Raw genomic sequence first — 22,774 nt, 5'->3', positions numbered from 1 at the left:
CGGGGTTATAGCGAAACCATGTAGACCCAACCGACAAAGTTGTTTATGATGAGTTCTTGTTTAGCGCTGAAAAAATTAATGCAAGTCACCCATGAAACGGTTAGGCTTAGGATAAGACTTGGTTTCGGTTTTTTGTTTGTTTTGTTTTGTTTCTTCCTTTTTCGACGAAGTTGTTCAAGACTGAATTAAATTACTTGATTTAGAAAGTCGTGTCGAAATAAAATTGATTGTCATTTACGGTGAGCACGACTTTCTTGTTTTCATCGGCGCTGATTAAAAAAGTTTAAGACATAAAAAAGTGCAAACCTTAGAAAATTCTTAAATTTTTAGTCTCTGACTTCAATCCAGAAAGCATTCATTCATGATCGGTAAAAACGACAACGACAACAGATAAATAAATAAAAAAAAAATTACGGCATGTAAGCTTCGTGATAGTTTATTTGATTGACTGCTCCAAACTTCAACTTGCAGCATGGTTATTGATGAATCGATTTACGATAAAATTCAACAGCATCCCATTCTTAGAGTTTTCACATAGGCTTAAAGAAATGTATTAAATAAAAGCCCTTTTATTGTCTAAAGCGTTGCACATTCAAAAGCAAACAGTCCTGAAATCTTGGATCGCTTGCCAACGGTTGTGTTCCAATTTCCTTTCGGGAATCCAGCATATTGCAGCGGGAAGTTTTCAAAAATGCACCGATTAAAACAAAGAAAGGACCCAATTATCCTGAACATGAGTTTTGAAATACTTCCAAATAGTATTATCTCGTTTGGATCGATTTACAAGAGCACAATTGACGGAAATCCCAGAAATTCTGATCGCGACGGGAAAACCAGCGAAATGACGTCCTGAACTTGTTGGGGAGAACGGCAACGCTAACACCGAAGTCGAATGATGTCGTGTCCAGACTATTTCGCGAGCTCTCCCGTTCTGAAATGACGTTCCCGTCCTCTTGCTAAATCTCTCTATTTTGGAAATTGTAGCTTAAACCACTTGCATTAAATAATGGAAAGATCTAGGCAAATCTTACTTGAAAAGGGCTTTTTCTCCTTGTTGAAAACACAGTTCAACGAGCCTACTAATACAGATCTCTCTGATCTGCTTCTTAATTTTCGCGTGAGGAAATTTTTATTCAAGGCTCTACTTTAGCATGAGGGGGTGTGGACCGAGTTTATTTCCCGTCAAACATTGCTGAATTAGAAAAACAAAAATGGCGGCAGTTTGAAGGTTTCGCAGAGGGTTTTTCTTTTAACGCTTTCCCTTCTGGTGCGTCCTCAAGGAAGGTCTCAGATCACAGGCTCCACAGAGCAAAAATAGCAATTTTCAAGCTCTTTTGGAAGTATCTCATTGTCAAGAAATGTCTCCTTTTATGGACGATTTGCTTACTTCGAACTTCCCTTTATTTAATGCGACTCGGAGCTAGTTGACCCCCTGGAGGGTTGCTCCTCAATTCGGCGATCCTTTGCCATGGATTACGATATATTTGAAACAGACTAGAGGTAGTGGCTAGCCGCGAATATCGAACGTTGCTGACATTGCTGGAAGTAAGTAGACAAACAGCTTTTGATTCCTTTTTATGTTAGAAGTACGCCTTATTTCAACTGAACATGTTTGGAGTCGGAGCTAAGGAATAATCTTACTCGTATTTGTGGTATTTTGGATTTTTGTGGAAATCCCATACATTTCCTTACACGATTTCGCCGCCATTAACTTCTCAATACGCAAGCGCGTCCGGCATTTTGACCCAAATTTCTGGCAATGAATCTTCGAGTTCTTGACTGTCACTGTTGCCTTCGCTTTCGCCTATACGGTTACCATCTTGGTTACTTATCTCGCTCGTACTCGGTGTTTCCACCGCTAGAGCTGGTTCACCATTATACGTCGTGCTTTTGAAATTTCTAATCCGAGGCTGAAACAGGGTTTCTCAAAGTCAGTCATCCGTTCTGGAGTTTTACAACGAAATTTTCGAAGGATTTCGTCCTCGTCCGCCATCTTAATTTCAGGTTTAAAGGGACACAAGTGCGGTATCATTCGGGACCATTCGGGACAATGCCCGGTACAATACTTAGAGAATATTGGAACGGCAATAGAGCATTTTGATTGGTTTATTTTAGTTATTGACCATCTGACTGCCTGAGTCGTGTAATAAATGAATTTCAACAGAGCGCGCGCTTAACAGTAAACATAAACAGTGCATGTGTTAATCTTAACAATTAATTACGATTAAATGATTATCTAGTGGAACATATGCTCCTGCAGGTATTTCACTGTTGTGTGGTTCCCTCCCAGAGATTTGACGTTTGGGTATCTCAATCAGGTGAGCCTGGAGCAGAAGTATATTTCTCTAAAAAGTTTGCAAATCTAAATTTCACATTAGCCAACATTAAGCAGATCCCTCGTTTAAGTATCTCTAGTCTAACGAGTACAAAGACTCATCCAGCTACATTTGAGGAGCGAGGTTATACTACCTGTATTCATTTTTAGTCTGCAAAGAGCTTTTAATGTTTCTACAGAGGTTTTGAGATTGGCTTTTAGAATGGCAGCCCAATGTGGGAGTTTAGGAAAACTGATTTTCCCTTTCGGCGAAGAAACCGGATTAATCAGTTATACAGCACTTTCAAAACCGTTTCAGATAGGTAAAACTTGCAATACCATAGAATATTCAGTAGTATATTAGGTAGTATGTCAACTAATACAGTACAGAGTTATATCATATATCGATGTCGACAAGTCAACGCGCCTGGGGAGAAAATTTAACGCATACACCAAAAAAGTTAATCTTCAGTTACTGAAATAGAATAACTGGCTTTTTAATTAACTTGAAACCTTTTAATTTTTCATTTATGTATCCTTTAAGAGTTTTTCAAACAAGTGGTAGACACTAGTCTTCTAAGCTCGAGGAAACGTCAACCCACATAGATGATCTATGACTTTACGTGCTTAGGGACCGGTCAAAATTTATTCGGAGGATTTTGGTTTCATCACGATAAAAATTTATCAGATCCCTCCACAAGGCTCTGCAATAATTTACTGATGCCTCTCTTCTAAGCGTTTAATTGGCAGTCAATTTTCCATAATCTTCCCTTTACACTCTGTTGGTGACGACTAATCCTCCGTTCTCCCTAAAAACCACGTGTTCCCCCAAAGTATTCTTCCCCCTCAATAGATAATGACTGTTCCTTTAAGGCACAATAAAAGATCCAAACAACTAGATCTGAATAACTCTATTGTAGGCAAAGAACGCATCTCAAACGGGACGAAATTCTATTCATGAACAATTTGGTTAGAAAGATAGGGTTCTGAGAATCGGCCAAAACTATTCATCCTGATGTAAAGTCGAGTATTTCCTTTCTTTATGCTCCACTTCTTGCTTTCTCGAATATTTATGACAAAACTTAAATTGAAAATTAAAGGAGCAACAGCAATCGAGGTAAACAAACTTCAATATCTGTTTTACACTAAAATAATATTCCTAGTTGAAAGAACATTTAGAGGATGAATTAATTACGTAGATCGTCGGCTTTGAGTTTTCAATGAACGAAGTCGTGTCCTGTAGAATTTACGAAAGGATAATATGAGCTGTCTGAGGATCTTGTTTGGTTTTATATTATTAAAAAACACCAGTTTTCTCTTTTATAGGTTTTACACGTGAAAGCAATGGATATTTTATTTACTGACTTGTATCGCTTTATTCTGCCGTTCTATCTACTAACTTCTGAACCGTGCCTACGTACGTTCTTCTACTACAGTAAGCCATAAGGTACATGCCTATAATTCGCTATTGGTAAGCATGGATGGGCATGCTAGCTGACTGACCTTGGGAGAGTAAACATATGTTGTTAGAACACTAACCCGAGCAATTTTACCACAATATCACAAATGAACGACGTTGCCGTTCAAATGAATTTACCTCTGACCGCGTAAACCAAAGCAAAAACCTTTGAGTGGGTCCAAAGCATTCATACATGCACACATAATACATAGATTAGTTGACCATTCCTACAACAATGTGTGAGGGACTTTATCAGACCGCTTGTAGCAGTTTATAATGAATAAAGGCAAATCTAACAGGTGCCTCCAATTCCCTGTAAACAGGCCAGACCACAACACCGGAAGCTACGTTCCCTACTCTTTTCGATAAATGCGTGGTTTCTTTAACGTCCCCTGCTAACCAGCGCAAGGAAGATGCAGGAAACGGGCCTACGGCTTGTCGTCCTTATCCGAGAAGACTGAATGTCTAACTATTTGCAGATATCATAGCAAAGGCAGCATATTCAGTTATTTTAAGACTCTGAGTGTTGTTCCGGTCTGGGGCTTGAACCCTCTACCTCTGGCATGGCAGTCCGGCGCTCTACAAAGTGAGCTAACCGAGCGGCAGTTAGACATACTAAGCACGGCCACCTTAGGAAGTTAAACAAAACGGTTCGAAACTCATCGCTTTAGCGTAGACCTAAATAATTTCGGACTTTGAATTCATAGTTATAGTAGCTACATTTTAAAGAAAAATTCATTGCTCGACGAGGGAATTCCGCGTAAAATTACATACGAAAACCGATACCACACGAATCGCGAGGTGATGAGTGCGATGTCGGTTTTCAAGTGCAATTTATAATGGTAATTGAACTGAGTGGAGCGCAATTTGGGCTGAAATCATACGCGTGATTTCAAAATCGAACGAGCCCGCAGCGCGAATTCGGTTTGGTATCACAAGTATGATTTTAGACCAAAATTTGCACGACATGAGGTTTAATTACCACTTTATTACATCCATTTTGAAATCACCCAAATACAGGACTTGGCCAATTCAAATATTTTACTGATGCAGTACTGAGCCAGTTTTTAAATACAAAGCAGAAGCGGAAACACTTTTACATCTTATTAATTTTTGTATGCAAAACAGAAAGACTTTTGACGTCATGTGTCAAAAACTCAGTCAAGCGTAAAATGATGCGATTTAGAGCAAAAACTGGTGATTTAGAGCAAAAACTTTTTTTTGGTGAATATATCACACCAATTAGAGCCAATCAGATTACATGGACCACCTGTGATTTCAAAATGGATGTAATAAAAAGCAGAATTCACGAGTCAGGTAATGAATTTTCCTTGAATCGCATAAGTGAATAAAAACAAGGAAAAGGAAACGGTAATAATATTGATTATTTTACCCTGTACGCGAAACGGGAGATGCGAAACAATGTCACATTGCCTCGTTTTCAAGTGGAAATCCCACGCTAAATACATCACATCGTTAACCAATGCGAATGCAAGATTTCATTCAATTATGCGATTCTAATTACTTCACTAAAGACTTCGTATTACCATATTAGGCTCTTCTTTTCCAGTAGATTTCAGCAAGTAGGGTCAGAAAAGCTGATACCATCCCAGCACACAACACCGCGTAGACACCCAGCAGACTCATAAGACCAATTTGCCTTCGAGACAACGCTGAAAATGGAAAAAATAAGACAGGATCTTCACAGTAATAATGATTTTTGTAAATATTTCTGTACTTTAGGTATTTGCAAGTGGCCCATACCGATAGATTTCAATCTGATTCCATTCCATTTAGCGATGCCAATATTATCACGTTTACCTGATTGCAAAAAAAGTTAAAGGCTTGATCTCGCAATATGGTTAAAACAATTGATAAAGAACTAAATTTTGCAAGACAAGTATTTTGAAATTTGTAATCTCGTACCGTCTAATATTTCCGTGATAATGCTTTCGAATGCACAGAATTCATGTAAAAACTAAACTTCCATGAACTGGAATTATTACATAGATGGCAGCGCCCGCAGGCAAAATGAAGCAAATCCTGTATTCTGATTGGCTACCCCAGAGGGCAAATTGGGCCCACCTTGCCCGCTAGGGACTGCTCGCTTTAATTTGATCCCCAACAAGATAAAAAGTGCGGAGCGAGCTCCAAAGTTGGTAACCTTTGGAAAATGTCGGCGACGAAGTCGCGAAAAGCGGAGGAAGACAGTCAAAACAAAGAGAAGATTTAATGGCTCTCTTAGGTTTATTGTGTCGCAAACACAGTTGGGTTTTGTTCCCGGTTCTCGAAATAAACAAGTCATTCTTGATTCTAAAATATTTTTTTATTTGATAAATTGTTTTTTGACCTAGCGTGAGGTCAAGATGGCTAGATATTAATTAGCCTCAGATGTAACTAACCGGCCATCTTGACCTCACGTTAGGTCAATAGCGTAAATTTGTTATTTGATAGAAGTACCATGATCGTGTTTTTTAGTACTGTTACTATTATTCGTTGTTATATTTTAGAGCCAGAACAGCCCTAACACATAATTTGCACTGAAGGGCCCCTTAGCTTTTACACCCAAAGAGCAGGGGTATTTCATTACAAAAAGTATGCAACATACATGTTTCTTCTTCTACTGGACAGTCGTTTCTGCTTTTCCACCATTTCCGTTCCAAGTCACCAAGGAAAGAGTTTTCGTGCAAACGCAAAATAGCAAGTGTGAATTCATTTGTATGGAGATCGTTGGCTTGGAAGGCCAGAGCAAGTCCTTTAGACATGCCTGAAACTGGCACTGAAAAATAAAATGAATTGCTGTTACGCCGTAGATTAAGTGTTCAAATGAAAACCTCAAATCTGGGGTATTCCGGTGGGTCAGTCAGAAAGGTATACTATCGATATACGTAGAAGACTGCTTGGTCTAAGATCCTCTGAGGTCCTTTTGTCTACTGATCATTGATATATGATTTATTATCGACTCACTCAGTAGAATAACAAAATGAATTCTTCGAGCACATTTAAAAACGAGAGTCTTGAGATTCTTGCTACCAAAGCTTAAATATTTTGAATAATAAAAATCAAGTGTTACAGTATTTACCTACTGTTAAATCACAGGGTGGCTTTCCAGCAATTTCTTTGAGAAGAGGCCCGTCAGTTATGAGCGCGAACTCTTCTTTTTCTCTCACCCACTGAACACCCTGTGTTACACTTTCAGCAAGAGTACCTTCCGATTCTACTTTCCGCCAGATCTTTTTGTGTGTTTCGTAGCCACTGAGCTTGAAGTACTCTGAGTTACTAGATGAATCAAGTAATGCTACCGAATAAGACGATTTCACGAGGTCTTCAAAGTTGTTTATTGGACTCTCGACGTTTTTTATAGTGAAAAAAGCTGCCAGATTAGCAGTATATGTCGAGATCCAGATTAATATGCAGAACCAATAACAACCAACGAGTATCCGACCTGAAGATAATTAGGAGAAAAATCATTAAGTTTAGTGTTTTGGTTCAAGGAATACTATCTGTCCAATGGCTGGTGAAATGAAATTTAAAACAAACTGCTCCACCCGAACTACTGTCATAGAACTGCACATTTCACGGAAACATACGAATGACTTATGGAAAATTGTCGTTAAATACCAGCAATCCATTTTTATTATGACGAGAATTCTGCAAAATAAACTCCTTTATTGGTTATCTTTAATAGTATCTACTTCACCTGATAGACTTCTTGGTGTATTATCTCCCCCCTGTTGCAGCATACAAGCCAAAGAAAACCATACACTGTTGAAGAAACTGAACTCCTTTGATGTCCCTCGGCCATTATTATCTTTATATCCATAAGGACTGTAGAAGTTTATTACAAACACGGCAATGGAAATGATTACCAAGGAGGCCAAGGTCGCGAACCAGACTTGATTATCAAACGGAGCCAAAAACTGGAAAAGGTCAATTTTTTCTTTGGACGATGCTTTCCTCAATAGTATACCTGAGGTGTAGGGCATGAAGGGGACGCTGAAGTCCACAACTTCCTCTCGCCTTTCAGTAATAGTGAGTGCGGAAATCGCCAGATCCGCTTGCTTTAGGAAAAATAGTTGCAATTGAAAAAAAGAAAAGAATTAGAAGATTTTTTCTTTCCATCTCACGCAGACCTCCACTCAGAGAGCATCCTTACATTCTCCTCAGTGGCACAACTGATACTGTCTTTTTCAGCCTCACAGACTGAGATTATAGTTAGCTATTCTTGCACGAACATTAGTCACGAAACGGTGGCAATGTATCATGGATGGCACTGTTATAACACAGTAATTTTTAATACGTTTGCTTTCTCATAATTTGAGCCGCTAACAAAAAAGATATTCTCTGAATTTCCATAGGGTACCTCATTTAACACCTCCTTAATAACTCCATTCCAAGTTCCGTTCTCATTTTTAGCTCCATACTTCCCGTCAGGGGAAGTGTAAACCTCGTAGGTAAATCTCAGTTTTCTTGCAAGCTCATTTAGAAGATCAATACAGTACCCTTCGTAGAAAAGTCCGCCATCTTCCTTTGTCCTTTTCATTACGAAGGGAGAATCCTGGAAGTATAATAGTATCAGATTAACCACTGCGCAATTCAAAGTTGGTATTTCAAATTCTGACATGAAGCCAAATATTTCCCCTCAGAAATGATCAAAGGAGATTTTTCCAAATAAATTATCGAAACAGCTACACTTCAGATCAGGTTCATCAAGAATTTTACGTGCTTTATTTACTTTTGTTTTACAGGGTTCATTTCCTGCTCTTATGTCCTTTCCCGTTTTTGACCAGGCTTGAATTAACAATTGGTTCATACGTTTCATGCGTCAGCGTGCGTTCATCGAGATATGAAGCACGCGGGAAGTTTGGAGAGCACGAAAGATGCGTAAGAGCTTCTTGAGTGCTCTCCAAACTTCCCAAGTGCTTCATATCTCGATGAACGCACAGCTGATGTATGAACCAATTGTTTTATAACATTTTCAACGCTGTAGTTTATGTATAAAAGGCAGAAATTCCCTCTCCTACGCTCCAATGCGTACTTTATTTTGTTTCGGAAAAGCATTTCGTCATGCTTCAATGATCTTGTATCAGATTGGTCAAAAACTGATAGGTGTATTCATGCGTGGAAATGAAGTTAGAGTTCCGAAACGAGATGAAACCGTTGATTGTTTTGTTTTCCCTTTCTCTGGGTTCTTTCTCGGGAATTAAAAAATCCATTCCCAAAGAAAAAGTAGGCAGATCTTCATCGCCTTGTTCGCCTGTTGCCATGTCTAGTTTAACTTTTTTTGCGGAAGTTTTTCCCTTTTTTTAATAAAAAATGCTGAACTCACTCGCGAGAAAAAAAATTTTTTCGCGAGGTATCTGTTTGTTGACGTCACCAGCGTGCACAATGGAAAATTGAAGTACGCTCGCGCTACTGAATTTGATTGCACGAATTTGCAAGCTATGTTATAAAATTAAATGGCCCCTCTTGAAAATGAATCAGCATCACATTACAGTGGATCGTACGCAAAAGGCAGTTTCCTTCCATCTCCTTATAGCCTAGACTCTATTTGCGTTCAGAAAATTAGATCGAATAGATAAGTAACAATAAATAAGACATCTCAGTTGAAGCTCATTACCAAAACAACGACAACTCGAAGCTTTTTTCCCTCCAGCGTTGCTTTTGTTAACGGGTTCTCTATGTTACTTTGGATATTTCCAGTTATCACTGCACCTTTGGTCGAATTCCACGTACCTATCTAAAAATGAGATATGGAAGCAAAGGTCAAGAATGATGCTAACGAGGTTAAGTCCAAAAACTGGTTTATTTTTTCGGGAAAGACTGTGTAAATCTTGTAGTTATTTGAAAAAAAAAAAAAATCAGAGCAGCGATTCAGTGTAAAGGAATACTCCATCAAGATGGCACTAAAACGTACAGCCCTCGGTTCATGAGACCAAGAGGGGTTCTTTATTTTTCTAGATAACTTCAGAAATATATCTCAGAAAACGTATTGGTAGCCTATGACACCTACCTTATTAAAGGAATTGTTACGAAGATTTAAAATTTCCAGTTGAACTCCTATCCTTTCACCATTCTCATTAAATTGGAGAAGTCCTGTCGCTCCATGAAGAATGACCTGTACATTTTACTATAGTTAATATTCCCCTCTACTAACTATGATTTTACAAATAAGAACTGGAATTCGAACGCACTCGTTTTCGGAATATTATAGGAAAATTCATTACCTGACTCGTGAATTCCGCGTTAAAACCGCGCGAAAACCGATATCGCACTAATCGCTTCGCGATTCGTACGATATCGGTTTTCAAGTTCAATTTAACGCGGAGTTCACGAGTCAGGTAATGAATTTTCCTTGAATCGCATAACTGAATGAAAATAGGAAGACAAGAAATCAAATCGGCAATATCATTGTTTGTTTTTATCCCGAGCGCGCGCGCTATAGAAAGCCATTTCAAAGCCAACTGTCAGAAGTTTCATTATGTTAGCGAATAGAAAGCAAGGTTAGTCGTACATGGTTAGACCTTCGACAATTTTATTTGTACCTGGTGCTTGATTTTACATTCATTTTCGAACTTTTTAAACAAGCTTCACACTATTTAAGGGTAATAGTGGTATTTCACTGAATTTACAAGCCGTTTATCGTTGACATATTTTTTCAAAATTCCAAATAATTTGTTCGAGAAGAAAAATAATAATCACCTTTTACCTCTTTGGTGGCAAACTGAGAGGAATGAAGTGTGCAAGCGAAAGCACTGATTTCAAATGCAATAACATCGCGATTAATATAAGGTAAGTGCCTTGAAGTGTAAATACATGTATTGATCGATACTTTATTCCTTTAAAAGCAAAGAAGTGTTTCATGAAAAGTCCAAAAACTTTAATCTTTTTATTTGCAGAAGTTCACTACAGGCTGAACCGTTGGGATGAGCATTCAACTAAAATTGAAGTTGATGGATTTGTTCACTGGAGAGTTGTTGAACTATGCATTGGTGAACAGTCCACCTAGAACTCTTGCTGTTAGACAATCACTACCGTTATTAATTGTTGTTGTGTTATTGCCGACTACTGATGGAAGTGCAAGGCTGTTGAAATTAGTTTCTCGCAAAAGCTTCAGTGCGTGGACCGCCGCTGGCGTTGGCAGCTGTGACATTCGTAGCAGTACGACTGAAAACCCAGCCAACTTGCTTGACATCTTTCGTTGTTTTTCTAAAAGATTATGGCTGTAAGTGGATATTGAACCGGGTTGGCGTGACCTGTTAGCTCGGAGATTTTTTTTTTCTGAGCCGTATTCACAGAATTTTCTCGCGTTCGCGTTGTCGCGTGCAAAAGAGCTTTTTCAGGCCTCTCCAAGAATTTATAGTTCAGTTCAAAAGAAGGAAGAACCTCAGGTTCAGTTTGAGAAACGCTTTTTTGTTTCTGGTTCTTCAAAAGGTGACAATGGTTTTGAAAACATTTTAAATTGATTCAGAAGCAAAACTTTGTAACGATTTGACGATAGTTGTTATGCTTGCGTAGATGCGAAACAATTTCACTTAGCCTCGTTTTCCACCCGCAATTCCACACTTTATACCTCGCTTCGTTAACCAATCATAATGCGAGATAGTATTCAATGATGCGATTCTACTTCAAATTTTACCCTTTAATATCAAGACAAAAAACAGACAAACAAAACGAAAGTAAAGTTACGAAACGAAACAGAACAAAACCGAGCTATTTAAAAGTGAAAATTTGTTTTACCTTTCGTATGCATCTTAACATTGCGTTCAGATCTTCTGGGCCAACTACGGACCCATTAACAGACAAACAAGGTTCTGAGTTTCCCGCTTTTTGGATAACTTGGACTGCGTCGTAACTAACAGCAACTAGTTCCTGTGGGAAAGGCAAGGACTAGGTTGTCAATTACTTTACTTAGCCTAGTGTCCAAAAAAAAAAAGGAGAAATGCCTTGCGCGTTGTAATGAAAATTCAAAAGAGACAATTAAATCTACAGTACATGTAATTCTCATTCAAGAGATACATGGTCTTCCACACTGATTTAAAGATTACTTTACGTATACTTTCAAGTTGTTTTTGTTACTTTTTCTCTGTATCTTAGGAGCTCGTGCTCTTTTAAGTCATACATGATGGTCCTATAACAATCAAACATAATGCGGAGTTTTAAAGCTTCAAAATGTCTTTGGAGAACACAACACTATACAAGCAAAATGGAAATCCACAGCGTCATAAGTGTTTCAGAACAACAACTTTACACCTCTGAATTGAATACTTCATCACTTCATCGATATAGGGCAACATCTCGGAGGGACAAAGCACGATATACGACGATATCGATCGTTTCCATTAATTTTGTACGGCTTAGTAGAAAAACTGCTGCCGGAGATGTAGTAGACTTGCCTTGTTGATGAAATTGTTGTAGCGATATCCAATTACATGTTTTAGTTCATCAGCGACCGAGGTCTGAAGTAGCTTTAAGGCCACCACCACATTTTGGTACCAGGTGAAATTTAAGGGGATCTGTAGTGGGTAACAGTAAAGCACAAAAACAGTTAACTGATGTAAGCTGATTTCATCATAGTAAGTTTTATCTAAACGTTGTGAAAGATTCTCCTCGGTTAACGTCTAAAGTTTAAAGTGATATCAGACTAAAAAGGGTCAGAATATGATTACCATCTCTGGGTTAGAAGCGGTTACCCCCATTGTCAAGGCTGACTCCCCCCGACAGTACTCCAGCATTTGTAAGGTGTATTTTGCATAATTTCAAATGTTTCTAAAACAAGTTTGATTATCATACCTGTCCTTGAATAATCCAAATATATTTCTTTTTGTGTTGACCAGGCTTCTGCCATGAGGAGAATGGCAGATTCCGTGTTAGACTACGTTTTTAATGGTACTGGTAAAACAAAATACTTTAACAAGGCAAATTTCTAACAGATATTTGATTTGTATGATGCACGATCCTCGCAGTAGAGAGCGCTATTTATGCAATTGCGAAAATCAGACCTGAAAAAAACAAAAAAAGAAATCAGGCATGAACGGGATTCGAACCACTGACCTCTGCGACACTAGTGCAGCGCTCAACCAATTGAGCTAACAAGCCAACTGGCAGCAGGCCGACTTAACGGCCGACTTAACGGCCGACTTAACGGCCGACTTAACGGCCGACTTAACGGCCGACTTAACGGCCGACTTAACGGCCGACTTAACGGCCGACTTAACGGCCGACTTAACGGCCGACTTAACGGCCGACTTAACGGCCGACTTAACGGCCGACTTAACGGTCGACTTAACGGTCGACTTAACGGCCGACTTAACGGCCGACTTAACGGCCGACTTAACGGCCGACTTAACGGCCGACTTAACGGCCGACTTAACGGCCGACTTAACGGCCTGCTCCCAGTTGGCTTGTTAGCTCAATTGGTAGAGCGCTGCACCAGTATCGCAGAGGTCAGTGGTTCGAATCCCGTACAGGCCTGATTTTTTGTTTTTTTGTTTTTTTTTTCAGGTCAGATTTTTGCTATTGCATAAATAGCGCTCTCTACTGCGGGGATCGTGCATCATACGTATCTACAACCGCAGTTCAAAATATATGAACTTCATATATTCATTGTATCAGATATTTGATTATTACCTTTTGCAGCATCAGCTCAATGATTTTGTTTTCCATGTAAAGAACAATAACTTGAGCATCAAATTTCTGTACTTGTTCCATCGCTCTGTCTCCTGATTCTCTTGGTTCCTCAATTTCTCCGTGTTCGGAAAACTGAACTAAATCAACGGTTAGTTGTGATTTTTGCGATACGGCGTAGAAATAGCCAGCCTCGTGGACTCGACTTTCTAAACAACATCATACAGAGAAGGGTAATATACATTTAAATGTCACACCTAACAGGTTATATGATGTATCATCAAATTTTCAGTAAATTTTCAGTCGAACAGCTCACAAAGCTTCACAAGATTAAAAGTGAAACGAATCAGTCGTTATCCAAATTAATTTCATAGAATTTTCGTTTAAATTAGGGGCCGAGAAGCTTGATGACATTTGAATTTTCCGATAACAAACACTTTTCTTTAATTTACAAAGCAAAGGAAAGGAGTAATTGAACCCCCGTGCAAAAACATATAAGAGCCATTAAACTGACCATTGATTGAGGGTCTCAATGAGTGATGGCTTTTCCAGCTAATGATTAAAAGTATGGCTATTTTACAGCTAACGATTGTTATCTTTCCATCATTTTCACAAGTGTTCTTGTTAAGGTTACCTTTTTTTCTTTTTTACCTGCGGTTAAAATTTGTCATTTTTTTACGCCAAACGGCTAGTTGCTTTGGCCGTTTCACGGCTATTACTTAATCCCATTAGAACCCTCTGAATTACCTTCATAAACCACCACAATATTTTTCCACCCGAAGGTGTTCAGTATGTCAATTGTGGCATGGGCATAGTCTTTATACCCTGCTGACATCACGATTGCTTTGTCACATCGATCTGCAGGTCTGTTGTTACCATGGAGACGGATGAGAGGAATGCCTGTCATTGTCGAGAGTGCACAAGCAGAAGTCGTCGCTGCACTTCCCTCGATAAGCGCAATGATGGTTGAAGCTAAAAATTAATGTTTGGCAAAATAATATTGAACAACAGAGTAACTGTCGACTGAATTAACATTTCAAGAGACATAGTCTTCTTACCTTGACTAAATAAGTTCACAGCTTCAGAAATTTCGAATTCTTTTAATACCACTGAAATATTTCCCGAGCTAGAGACATGATTAAAGACTGAGTTTACCGCGTCAAACTCAGCTGTAGGACGATTGATAAATCCTGTATGGAATAGGTAAGGGGAAAATTAAACGAGCATCTGTGCGGTTACTTTATATACGTTATAGTAGTCACTAGAAAAGTTTAATTGACAATCACAGTTAAAACGTGACATACAGACTGACTAACGGATCCTATCGTTACAAAAAGTTATTGGGAGGAATATATATTTTGAGGAAAATCACAACTTTTTCTGATCCACCAGCACCTACATACGACGTTGAGACTAACTTTTTCCGAGATTACATCGATGTTTTTTCCGACAAGAAACATTCAGGACAAACATTCGAAATACGCACCATCTTGTAGAAAATATCCATGGCCTTCTGGTTAAGGCCTTAACAAACTAAGGAAGCTGAGAAATGTTCATCGTTATCTACAGTCCTAAAGACGATAGGAATGTTAATTTTTAGAGCTTTACCAAGAGGAACATTCAATTGAGTGGTGGTTCTCACCGTAAATGGTGGTTTCATTTTTTGCTCGAAAACTTAGTTCATCTCCCCCTATCGGCCTAATCAAGATATTATAAACAGCTGTTTATAATCTCTTGGCAGAATTCGTTAATCCTAGAAAACTTACCACAGGTTAAAACTCTATTTGTCGCATCGATCTTCTGTAGTAGGAGCACGATAAGAATGAGCTCAAAGAAAAGGGTTTGTTTTCCCATACTGCTATCCTAAATAAGAAGAAATTGTTGTACTTATGCATATTATGTTTGCCGTTGTTATTTTACATTTGAAATATTTCACAGGAATAGTTAATTTGATCTATGATTGGTCCAGGTGTTTCTTTTCCTTTTGTTATTCAAACTTTCTTTTTAGGAATTAGCATATATATAATAGTGTATTTAATTTCTCATACATTATGAAAGGCATGATAATTTATCAGCTAAGAAAACATTAAACGGAGCACAATGCCTAGCACTAATTTTTTGCAAAACAATCTACCAATGCTCTCTAGACTTGAGTTTATTTGATCTCTGTGTTATGGCTGTGTTATCTCTGTGTTATCATCACTGTTTGGCTTGCTGTAAATGTTTTTTTTTTTTTTTTTTATTTTTTTATATGGTGAAATGCTGTAAAAACTGTAGCATTGAATTGAGATTTATATTAAATAAGGAAGTAAATTGAATTCATTTAAGTTTGTTGTGGAAAACAGAATTTTCTCGGCGGCACAACTTTTCTTCGTCATTCGCAATTGGTGAGTTCTAGTTTTGTGTGTAATTTCCCTGCACGGCTTCAAATGATGGCATACTCACATTTATTAAGGAGCACCAAACTGATACAATAACATGACTTACGAAGTGCATGAAATTCCTGTTTATCTTGACAACTCTTTGTGCTACTGACGGTATTTCAGTTTGAAAATAATCTTATCAGTAAATATAAACTTTCTTAGAATAATTTCCCAGCTTTAAAAGATGAAACCACCAACAAAGTTAAAGTTTTGTTATGAAATTTATCAAGAGAAATTTTTTTTCTTGAATAAAGTGAAAAGCAACGACTCCAAACTTATTATATCAGAAACTAAGCTTAAAACACCTGTAAAGATCAATTTTATTCAGCCATACACACATACACACACACACACACACACACACATACACACACTCACACATCTATATATCTATAGGTTGAAGCGGAATTTATCCTAGAAGCAAAGAAGAAGCAAACTTTATTTACACAGGGTAGCCCATTCAGCTCTAAGGCTGGTATCCATAGGGGCCCTGTATTAAAAATAATTTACATCAAATTTCTAGAATAGATATATATATATATATACAATGACTAAGATTTCACAACTACATCAACAGCCTTAAACTACAAAGCTAAAAAACACAATCAAAACATAACATAGTAAATAAAATATCAAAATTACGGTAAAAGGAAATGTTTTGCTCGGCGACAGAACGTTTGAATGTTTTCACTCTTCACAATGTTTAAAGGAAGTTTATTAGAAATTTCTGCGCCAGTAAAAAGAAAGGTCCTTCTCCCAAAATTCTGTTTTACTTTTGGTAGGGATAGCCTCAGACTTTGCCTCGTGGAATAATTGTGAATATTCGAAAATCTGGTAAAATATGATGAAAAGTAACCAGGAACTAATGAGTGGAGACAGAGAAAAACGAGTTTAGCCTTGTGGTAATAGCGTCTACTGGAAAGAGTCGGCCATTGCAGCTGATCTATTGCTTCAGATGACCGAGAGCAACGTGTAATAATCCGTGCAGATCTATTTTGTAAGCACTGTAGTCGATCTATATCTTGTTGTAAAAGGTTACTCCGGACAATGTCACAGTAATCAAATAAGGGAAGAATTAAGGTATTATGAACAAGTATTGCTGCCTCTTTTGTGACGAAACTTCTAATGCGGCCCAGAATACTAACTCTTGACGCCACCTTTTTACACATATAGTCTGTGTGAGCCTTCCAAGTCATAAAATTGTCGAACACCACGCCTAGGTATTTAAAAGTAGTTTCGCAAGAAATGAGCTTTCCGATAAGATTAAGATTTAAAATACAATCGCGCTCTTTATGCCTTCGAGACGTAAATAGTACACACTTAGTTTTTGAAACATTGAGAACAAGATTGTTGTCTTCTAGCCATTCAGATAGACATTGAAGATCTTGATTAAAGTAAAAAGTTAAATTGTCTACTGTTGGGCCAGCAAGATATAAAACTGTGTCGTCAGCGTACATATTTACAGAACAGTGTTTGACACAACGTGGTAAATCATTAATGTGGACAATGAATAACAGGGGTCCGAGGATGGACCATTGTGGCACTCCAGAAGTTATAGCAAGCTCTTCAGATGAATGAGAATCAATTTGCCCGAACTGCTTTCTTTCCGTAAAGTAGTCCTTAAACCATAGAAGGCTTTCCTCGCATATACCATAGTACTCTAATTTTCTGAGCAAAATGTCATGGTCAACTGTGTCGAAAGCCTTTGCCAGGTCAATAAACACAGAACCAGTAACAAGGCCCTTATCCATATTCAGGAGAATCTCGTCGGCGAAATAAGTTACAGCCGTCTCAGTTGAGTGCATTCTTCTAAAACCGGACTGTAATTTACAGAGCAAGTTATGATCATCAAAAAAACTTGCAAGCTGCTTGTGGATTAAACGCTCTAGGACTTTAGATACCACTGGTAATACCGATATGGGGCGGTAGTTTCTTGGGTCATCTTTTGAACCTGATTTATGTAAAGGGGTCACCTTCGCTTTTTTCCATTCTGCAGGAATAACGTTTTGTTGGATAGTTAAATTAAAAATGAGCGATAGTGGATAGGCCAGGGCGTCTGATCCGTCTTTTAGTAGACGAGATGGAATACCATCAACACCTGTAGCTTTCTTCGGTTTTAAATCTTTAAGAGCCTTTCTAACTTCCGTCACGGTGATCTTTCGTAGATTAAATTTTTCTGGGCGGACAATTTGCGGTAGCCATTTGGAAAAGGATCGCGCGGTTGATCGGTGGATCGACCTTAAATCTTCGGCACAAGAGACAAAGAAGCTATTGAAGGTGTTACACTTGTCTTTTGCTTCATTAGCTGTACGAGCAGTAGCGCTGCTACTCTTTGAGCCATTTCCGAGTAGCCGTTTTAGGTTTTTCCAGGTCCCACGGGAATCTCCTCTTGTCTCCTGGAACAGTTCGTTGTAATATATTTCTTTCTCTTTTCTGAGCTTCAAAGTCACAACATTGCGTAAGCGCTTGTAAGAGCTCCAATAAAGCTCATTGTTTGACCTCAATGCCAGATTATGAAAGCGGTCTCTCTCATTCATTAGATGTCTCACCTCACGTGTCAGCCATGGTACCCTATTTCCCCTGACTCGCACGCGGATTCTTGGGGCATGGGTGTCGGCTACTTCACAAAAAAGGTGTTTAAATGAGTCCCATGCGTCCTCAACATCTGCGAAGGAATCCGTCAATGACCATGGAACTTTATTTAGGTCTTCAATGAAAGCATCGCGATTAAAACGCTTGAAATTCCGGGTATCAATTATCCTCGGGGGAGGCGGTTTCAAACGATGCAATTTACGGACGGCATATGTTGCGGAATGATCACTAAAGCCAACTGGTATTACCCCAGAGACATATAGATCCGGACGACTGGTAAAAAATAAATCGATCAGGGTCTTTGAATTTTCAGTTATGCGAGTGAAATTATCAATAATCTGCCGCAGACTAAACTCTTTCGCCATGTTCATAAAGCGCTTCGTAGATGCAGGTTTATTCGACTGTTTCAGGTCGAAATTCAGATCCCCGGTAATGACAATTTCCTTTTCCCGATCAGCCATTACTGTTAACATATTTCTCAAGCCCTCAACGTAAGTTGCAACTTTGTCCGCATTCGGTGGGCGGTAGCAGGAACAGAAAATAAAACCTTTAGATTTTGGAGGTGTTATTTCCATCCAAAGGCATTGAATATCCGGTTGATCATTTTCAAATTCTTGAATAACTTTGTAAATGAGGTTCGAGGAAATGTAAATGAGAACACCACCATTTCGGCGGGTTTTATCTCTTCGTACAAGTGAGTAGCCAGGAAGCTGAATTTCACTGTCACTGATTGATGAATCTAGCCAAGTTTCGTTTAGGGACAGAACGTGCGGTAGGTGGGTCTCACAAAAAACTCGGTTCTCATCCATCTTGTTGACAAGACTTCGCACATTCAAATTACAAATTCTTAAGCCTTTTACCGTACTCAACTTGAAGTTTCCACTTTGAGAAGTTGATTTTGGACCAGGGTTTCGCTCAACATTGCCACTGGACAAGAGTAGCGATAAGCATAGGCAATAGGCCAAAGTAGAGGTGGTGTGCTTTGAGAGTTTGACTTTATGGTTGCCCGCCGTATCGACTGCTCGAGCTGCAAACTCATTCAGCGTAGTTTGAGCTATTTTTGCCTTGAAGTCGCTTTTCCAGCGCTCGTTTAATCCTTTTAAAGGTTCTTCACCAAGCAGACTGCCATGTCGAAATATTTTATGCCGGTTTACCGGCAAAATAAAGCAAAGAAGGTGAAATAAGTAAAGAGCTGCCGAGATGCCAACCAACCCTCTTGCCGCCATGTTTCCTGTGTTCTTTAGCTTAGCTTCAGCTTTGGTATTTTTTCGTTAAAAGGATGCGCAAGCCAAAAATTCCTTAAGAATGCGGTGCGCTTTAAAACCACTGGCCCAATTTAATGCCAATGTCCGCAAGGCAATATTCGTCTATCTTGCAGATCTATTCGTCCTTCCCTATGTAACAATAGCAATAAACGAAAGGGGTAACCTACCGTGATTCAACAGACCAAGCAATTACAAGATATTGACTTATCCTTAAGGTAAGGTTATCGGAACATGCGAGTGTTAGAAAAACGGTTCTGCAAAGTAAAGTTCAACATCTCAGATGCAGCTGGGCGCAGGAAGTTTTTGAGGGAATTGCGGTCAGTCTAATAAACAACAGAAATTGATTCAGACTCATTCCCATTTGGAATGTCAGGCAATGGCCTGAATTGTATCGCAGTCTGTGGGAAATATAAAACTCATTGATTTTTATTTTTATTTTTTTTTATTTTTGCTTTGAATGGATTTTGTAAAAATTCGTCAAAATTCATTGAAAGGAATTACTGAGTTACTTCACACCACAGAGACTGGTTTAAACTTGTTGAAGACCCCAGGATATTTTCCACCTTTATCATGAAAACTTGATTCAGACTCCTTGGATGTCAGCCAATGGGCTAATTAATTTAACAGTTTCTAGGAGACATAAAACTCGAAGAAAGTGACTTTTCAAATTAAGGGTTACGATTGATTTCACGTGTTTTAAGAAAAATCCAAAATTAAATCATTGATATTTTACGAAAACTACAATGAAGGACTAAGAAACACAGGAAGTTCTAAACTGATTAAGATACGTCATTTGACCAATATCGTGGAATCATCGATCATTTATCAGCTTTCTACGCCTATGCAATTCCATCGTAAGCGATTGTGGTCTTTTTAGATCAGAAGTAAACATCCTTTGGTGTCACCTGCAGGTGCTTTCAGTCATTCCCATTCAATCATCAGAAAAATACTTTGAGATGGAAATTAAGACAGCATTTAACATTTCATTTTTAGCTGCTCTTTCTATCTTTTTCTTTGTTTGGTATTTTTCTATTCATCTTCTGGTAATAACCACTTAAATGTATGATATTGTGGTGAAAACGAAGAAAGTAATTTGATATATAAAGCTCGACGGTCCATCGATAGCAAGCGGAGACGATCAGATGGAGAACGGGTTTGGAAGTTCTCCACTTGCTAATTTATTTTACAAAATCATGACTTTGCTGAAAACCCTCTCGCCTTCTCTAAAAGAAAAAAAAACCTCGCCTTTTGTTACGAAAGACTGGTTTATGTTCCACGAAATTCGTACATGTAACAGTATTAGTGGAGAATCCTAGGCGTTGGAAATTCTTTAAGTCCCGGTTTAACTGAAACACACTTCAGATATATTAATTCCATGTGCTCACAACAACAACCTTTAAGCTCAGTTCGCTTTAAAAATTGCATTGGGGTTATTTTTCATCAAATCTCGCTTCTTAATCTCACTTTGATTTCATTAGAACGAGCACACGCAACATTTCGTCCATTCAAGCATCGTTTTGTAAAGAAATGGGTATAGGGAGTAATGATATCAGTCACTTGCTTAGTTCCTGTAGTCTTGACCACTACATCGTCTGGACTGTTGATCGGCTCTTTCATTGACATTGAAATTTCTATTGTTGTATTCATCTTTTTGCTATATTATTATGCTATGTTTCTATTTCTATAGAAGTTCGCCATAGTCGTCTTCCTCGGCACCATGGTGTAGCCGGCCAGAGGGAAAGAAAACTGACGAGTACATTGTTTCTTGTCAACTTTGGATCGTTCTTAACTTTCCTGCCAGTAGTGGTATACTATGGTGTGCCGGCTTTTGATCGTAAGCTAATTTTTATCCTTCCCTTCAATCATATTATTCATTTTGACATGGTATCAGCTACATTCTTTGTGTTCAGAAGACATGCACAAAAATAACGATCAAATTGAGAAAATCACGGCCACCGTGAAAAATTAAATCTACCTTAATTTTCAATCTGTAGGTGTTTATTAATGAGTTTTCAAAGGATTCGAGTCTTATTTTTCAAACTACCGCGGAATTTCGGAAATATTTGAGAAAATAGATTTCGCGCACTCCATGGCCAAAAATAGCTGTATAAATTAGCTAAAATGAGCATTTGCAAGAACGCCCTCGTGTCTTTGGTGAAAGACTTAACTTCGAAAATTAATAATCCATGTCAAGATTGGAAGTATTAAGAATTGCTGCCCGTAAGGATCGAGAATCGTCCGTCTGCGACCATTTTGGTGAATTGCTCATATTTTGCTCAACGATACCCTTTGGTAAACTGTTTTCAAAAATCAAGTTTAAAAGTTCCAACGAGTGTTTATTTTTCAGAAATTTGCGAAAATTTGAAAACGCGGTTTAAGTGCGGTTTTCCGCCTGGCAAATTGTCCAAAATTCACTGCAAAACCCAAGCTCCGTTGAAGGCTTAAAATGAATTCAGTTAACACCAAACTTCACACGTTTTAAGAAAAAGTCTTCCCATTCATTTGTGTTATGTTAATTTTTTCCGTACACAGCTATATCGTGATTTTTTTTTGTCCCTTAAGCAACACCCTCAAAAAGTGCTGTACATAGGGCGAAAAATAGGTAAAATCTAACGTGATAAAAGTATACCTGGTACATAATTTTTTAAATTTTTAGCTAGATATTCGTAATAAAATGTCATTATTCGATACCTGAGTAAAATTTGAGGCTTTGAATCGGAACGCTACCTTTTGAAAATACCACAAATGTTTGTGTCCTTAGCGAGCAAAGATATATGTTGTGTAAACAAACACTAATCTAATTATTCCCTACCAGGTAGAAAAAGGTTTTGAAATCAACTTTAATTTTGGAAATTCTTAGCTGTTATGCCACAAGATATTAGGTAAAAGGGAAATCATACATTCAGAGTTGCGTGAGAGCAGAGAGAAAATAAAATCAGTGTCGAAAATGTACATACGGTTGTTACATCGATCACCATTATGCAAATTACGACCTCAGCTGCAGGAAAACTATGATATCTCTTGCTCATTTTGATGAATGACTCTTTTAACCATTTTGGTGAATTGCTCATATTTCGCCTAGAGAAACCTTTCA

At 38.3% G+C, this 22,774-nt stretch overlaps 1 protein-coding gene across 1 annotated transcript; it reads right to left on the bottom strand.

Annotated features, from left to right (window-relative positions):
- Positions 1-2,088: 2,088 nt before the first annotated feature.
- LOC111323736 (glutamate receptor 2) lies at positions 2,089-15,279 on the bottom strand. The gene is made up of 15 exons (XM_088754762.1): positions 15,167-15,279; positions 14,459-14,590; positions 14,148-14,372; positions 13,404-13,609; positions 12,567-12,614; positions 12,170-12,289; positions 11,514-11,645; positions 9,787-9,891; positions 9,394-9,513; positions 8,137-8,331; positions 7,474-7,834; positions 6,856-7,218; positions 6,382-6,552; positions 5,321-5,446; positions 2,089-3,551 (listed from the first exon to the last, which is right to left on the bottom strand). Exons 1-14 carry the CDS (start codon positions 15,252-15,254, stop codon positions 5,325-5,327), a joined length of 2,388 nt encoding a protein of 795 aa, XP_088610888.1. The 5' UTR covers positions 15,255-15,279; the 3' UTR covers positions 2,089-3,551; positions 5,321-5,324.
- Between the last annotated feature and the right edge of the window lie 7,495 nt (positions 15,280-22,774).

The sequence above is a fragment of the Stylophora pistillata genome, chromosome 3, assembly GCF_964205215.1.
Source record: "Stylophora pistillata chromosome 3, jaStyPist1.2, whole genome shotgun sequence".
Taxonomy (NCBI): Eukaryota; Metazoa; Cnidaria; class Anthozoa; order Scleractinia; family Pocilloporidae; genus Stylophora; species Stylophora pistillata.
This window is presented reverse-complemented; position numbering and strand designations above follow the sequence as displayed.

Coding starts and splice junctions, on each gene's coding strand:
- LOC111323736 (XM_088754762.1), bottom strand. CDS start 15,254: ATGGGAAAACAAACCCTTTTCTTTGAGCTCATTCTTATCGTGCTCCTA. Junction 14,373..14,458: donor TGTGAACTTATTTAGTCAAG/GTAAGAAGACTA, acceptor ATTAATTTTTAG/CTTCAACCATCATTGCGCTT. Junction 9,892..11,513: donor TGTTAAGATGCATACGAAAG/GTAAAACAAATT, acceptor TAAAATGTACAG/GTCATTCTTCATGGAGCGAC.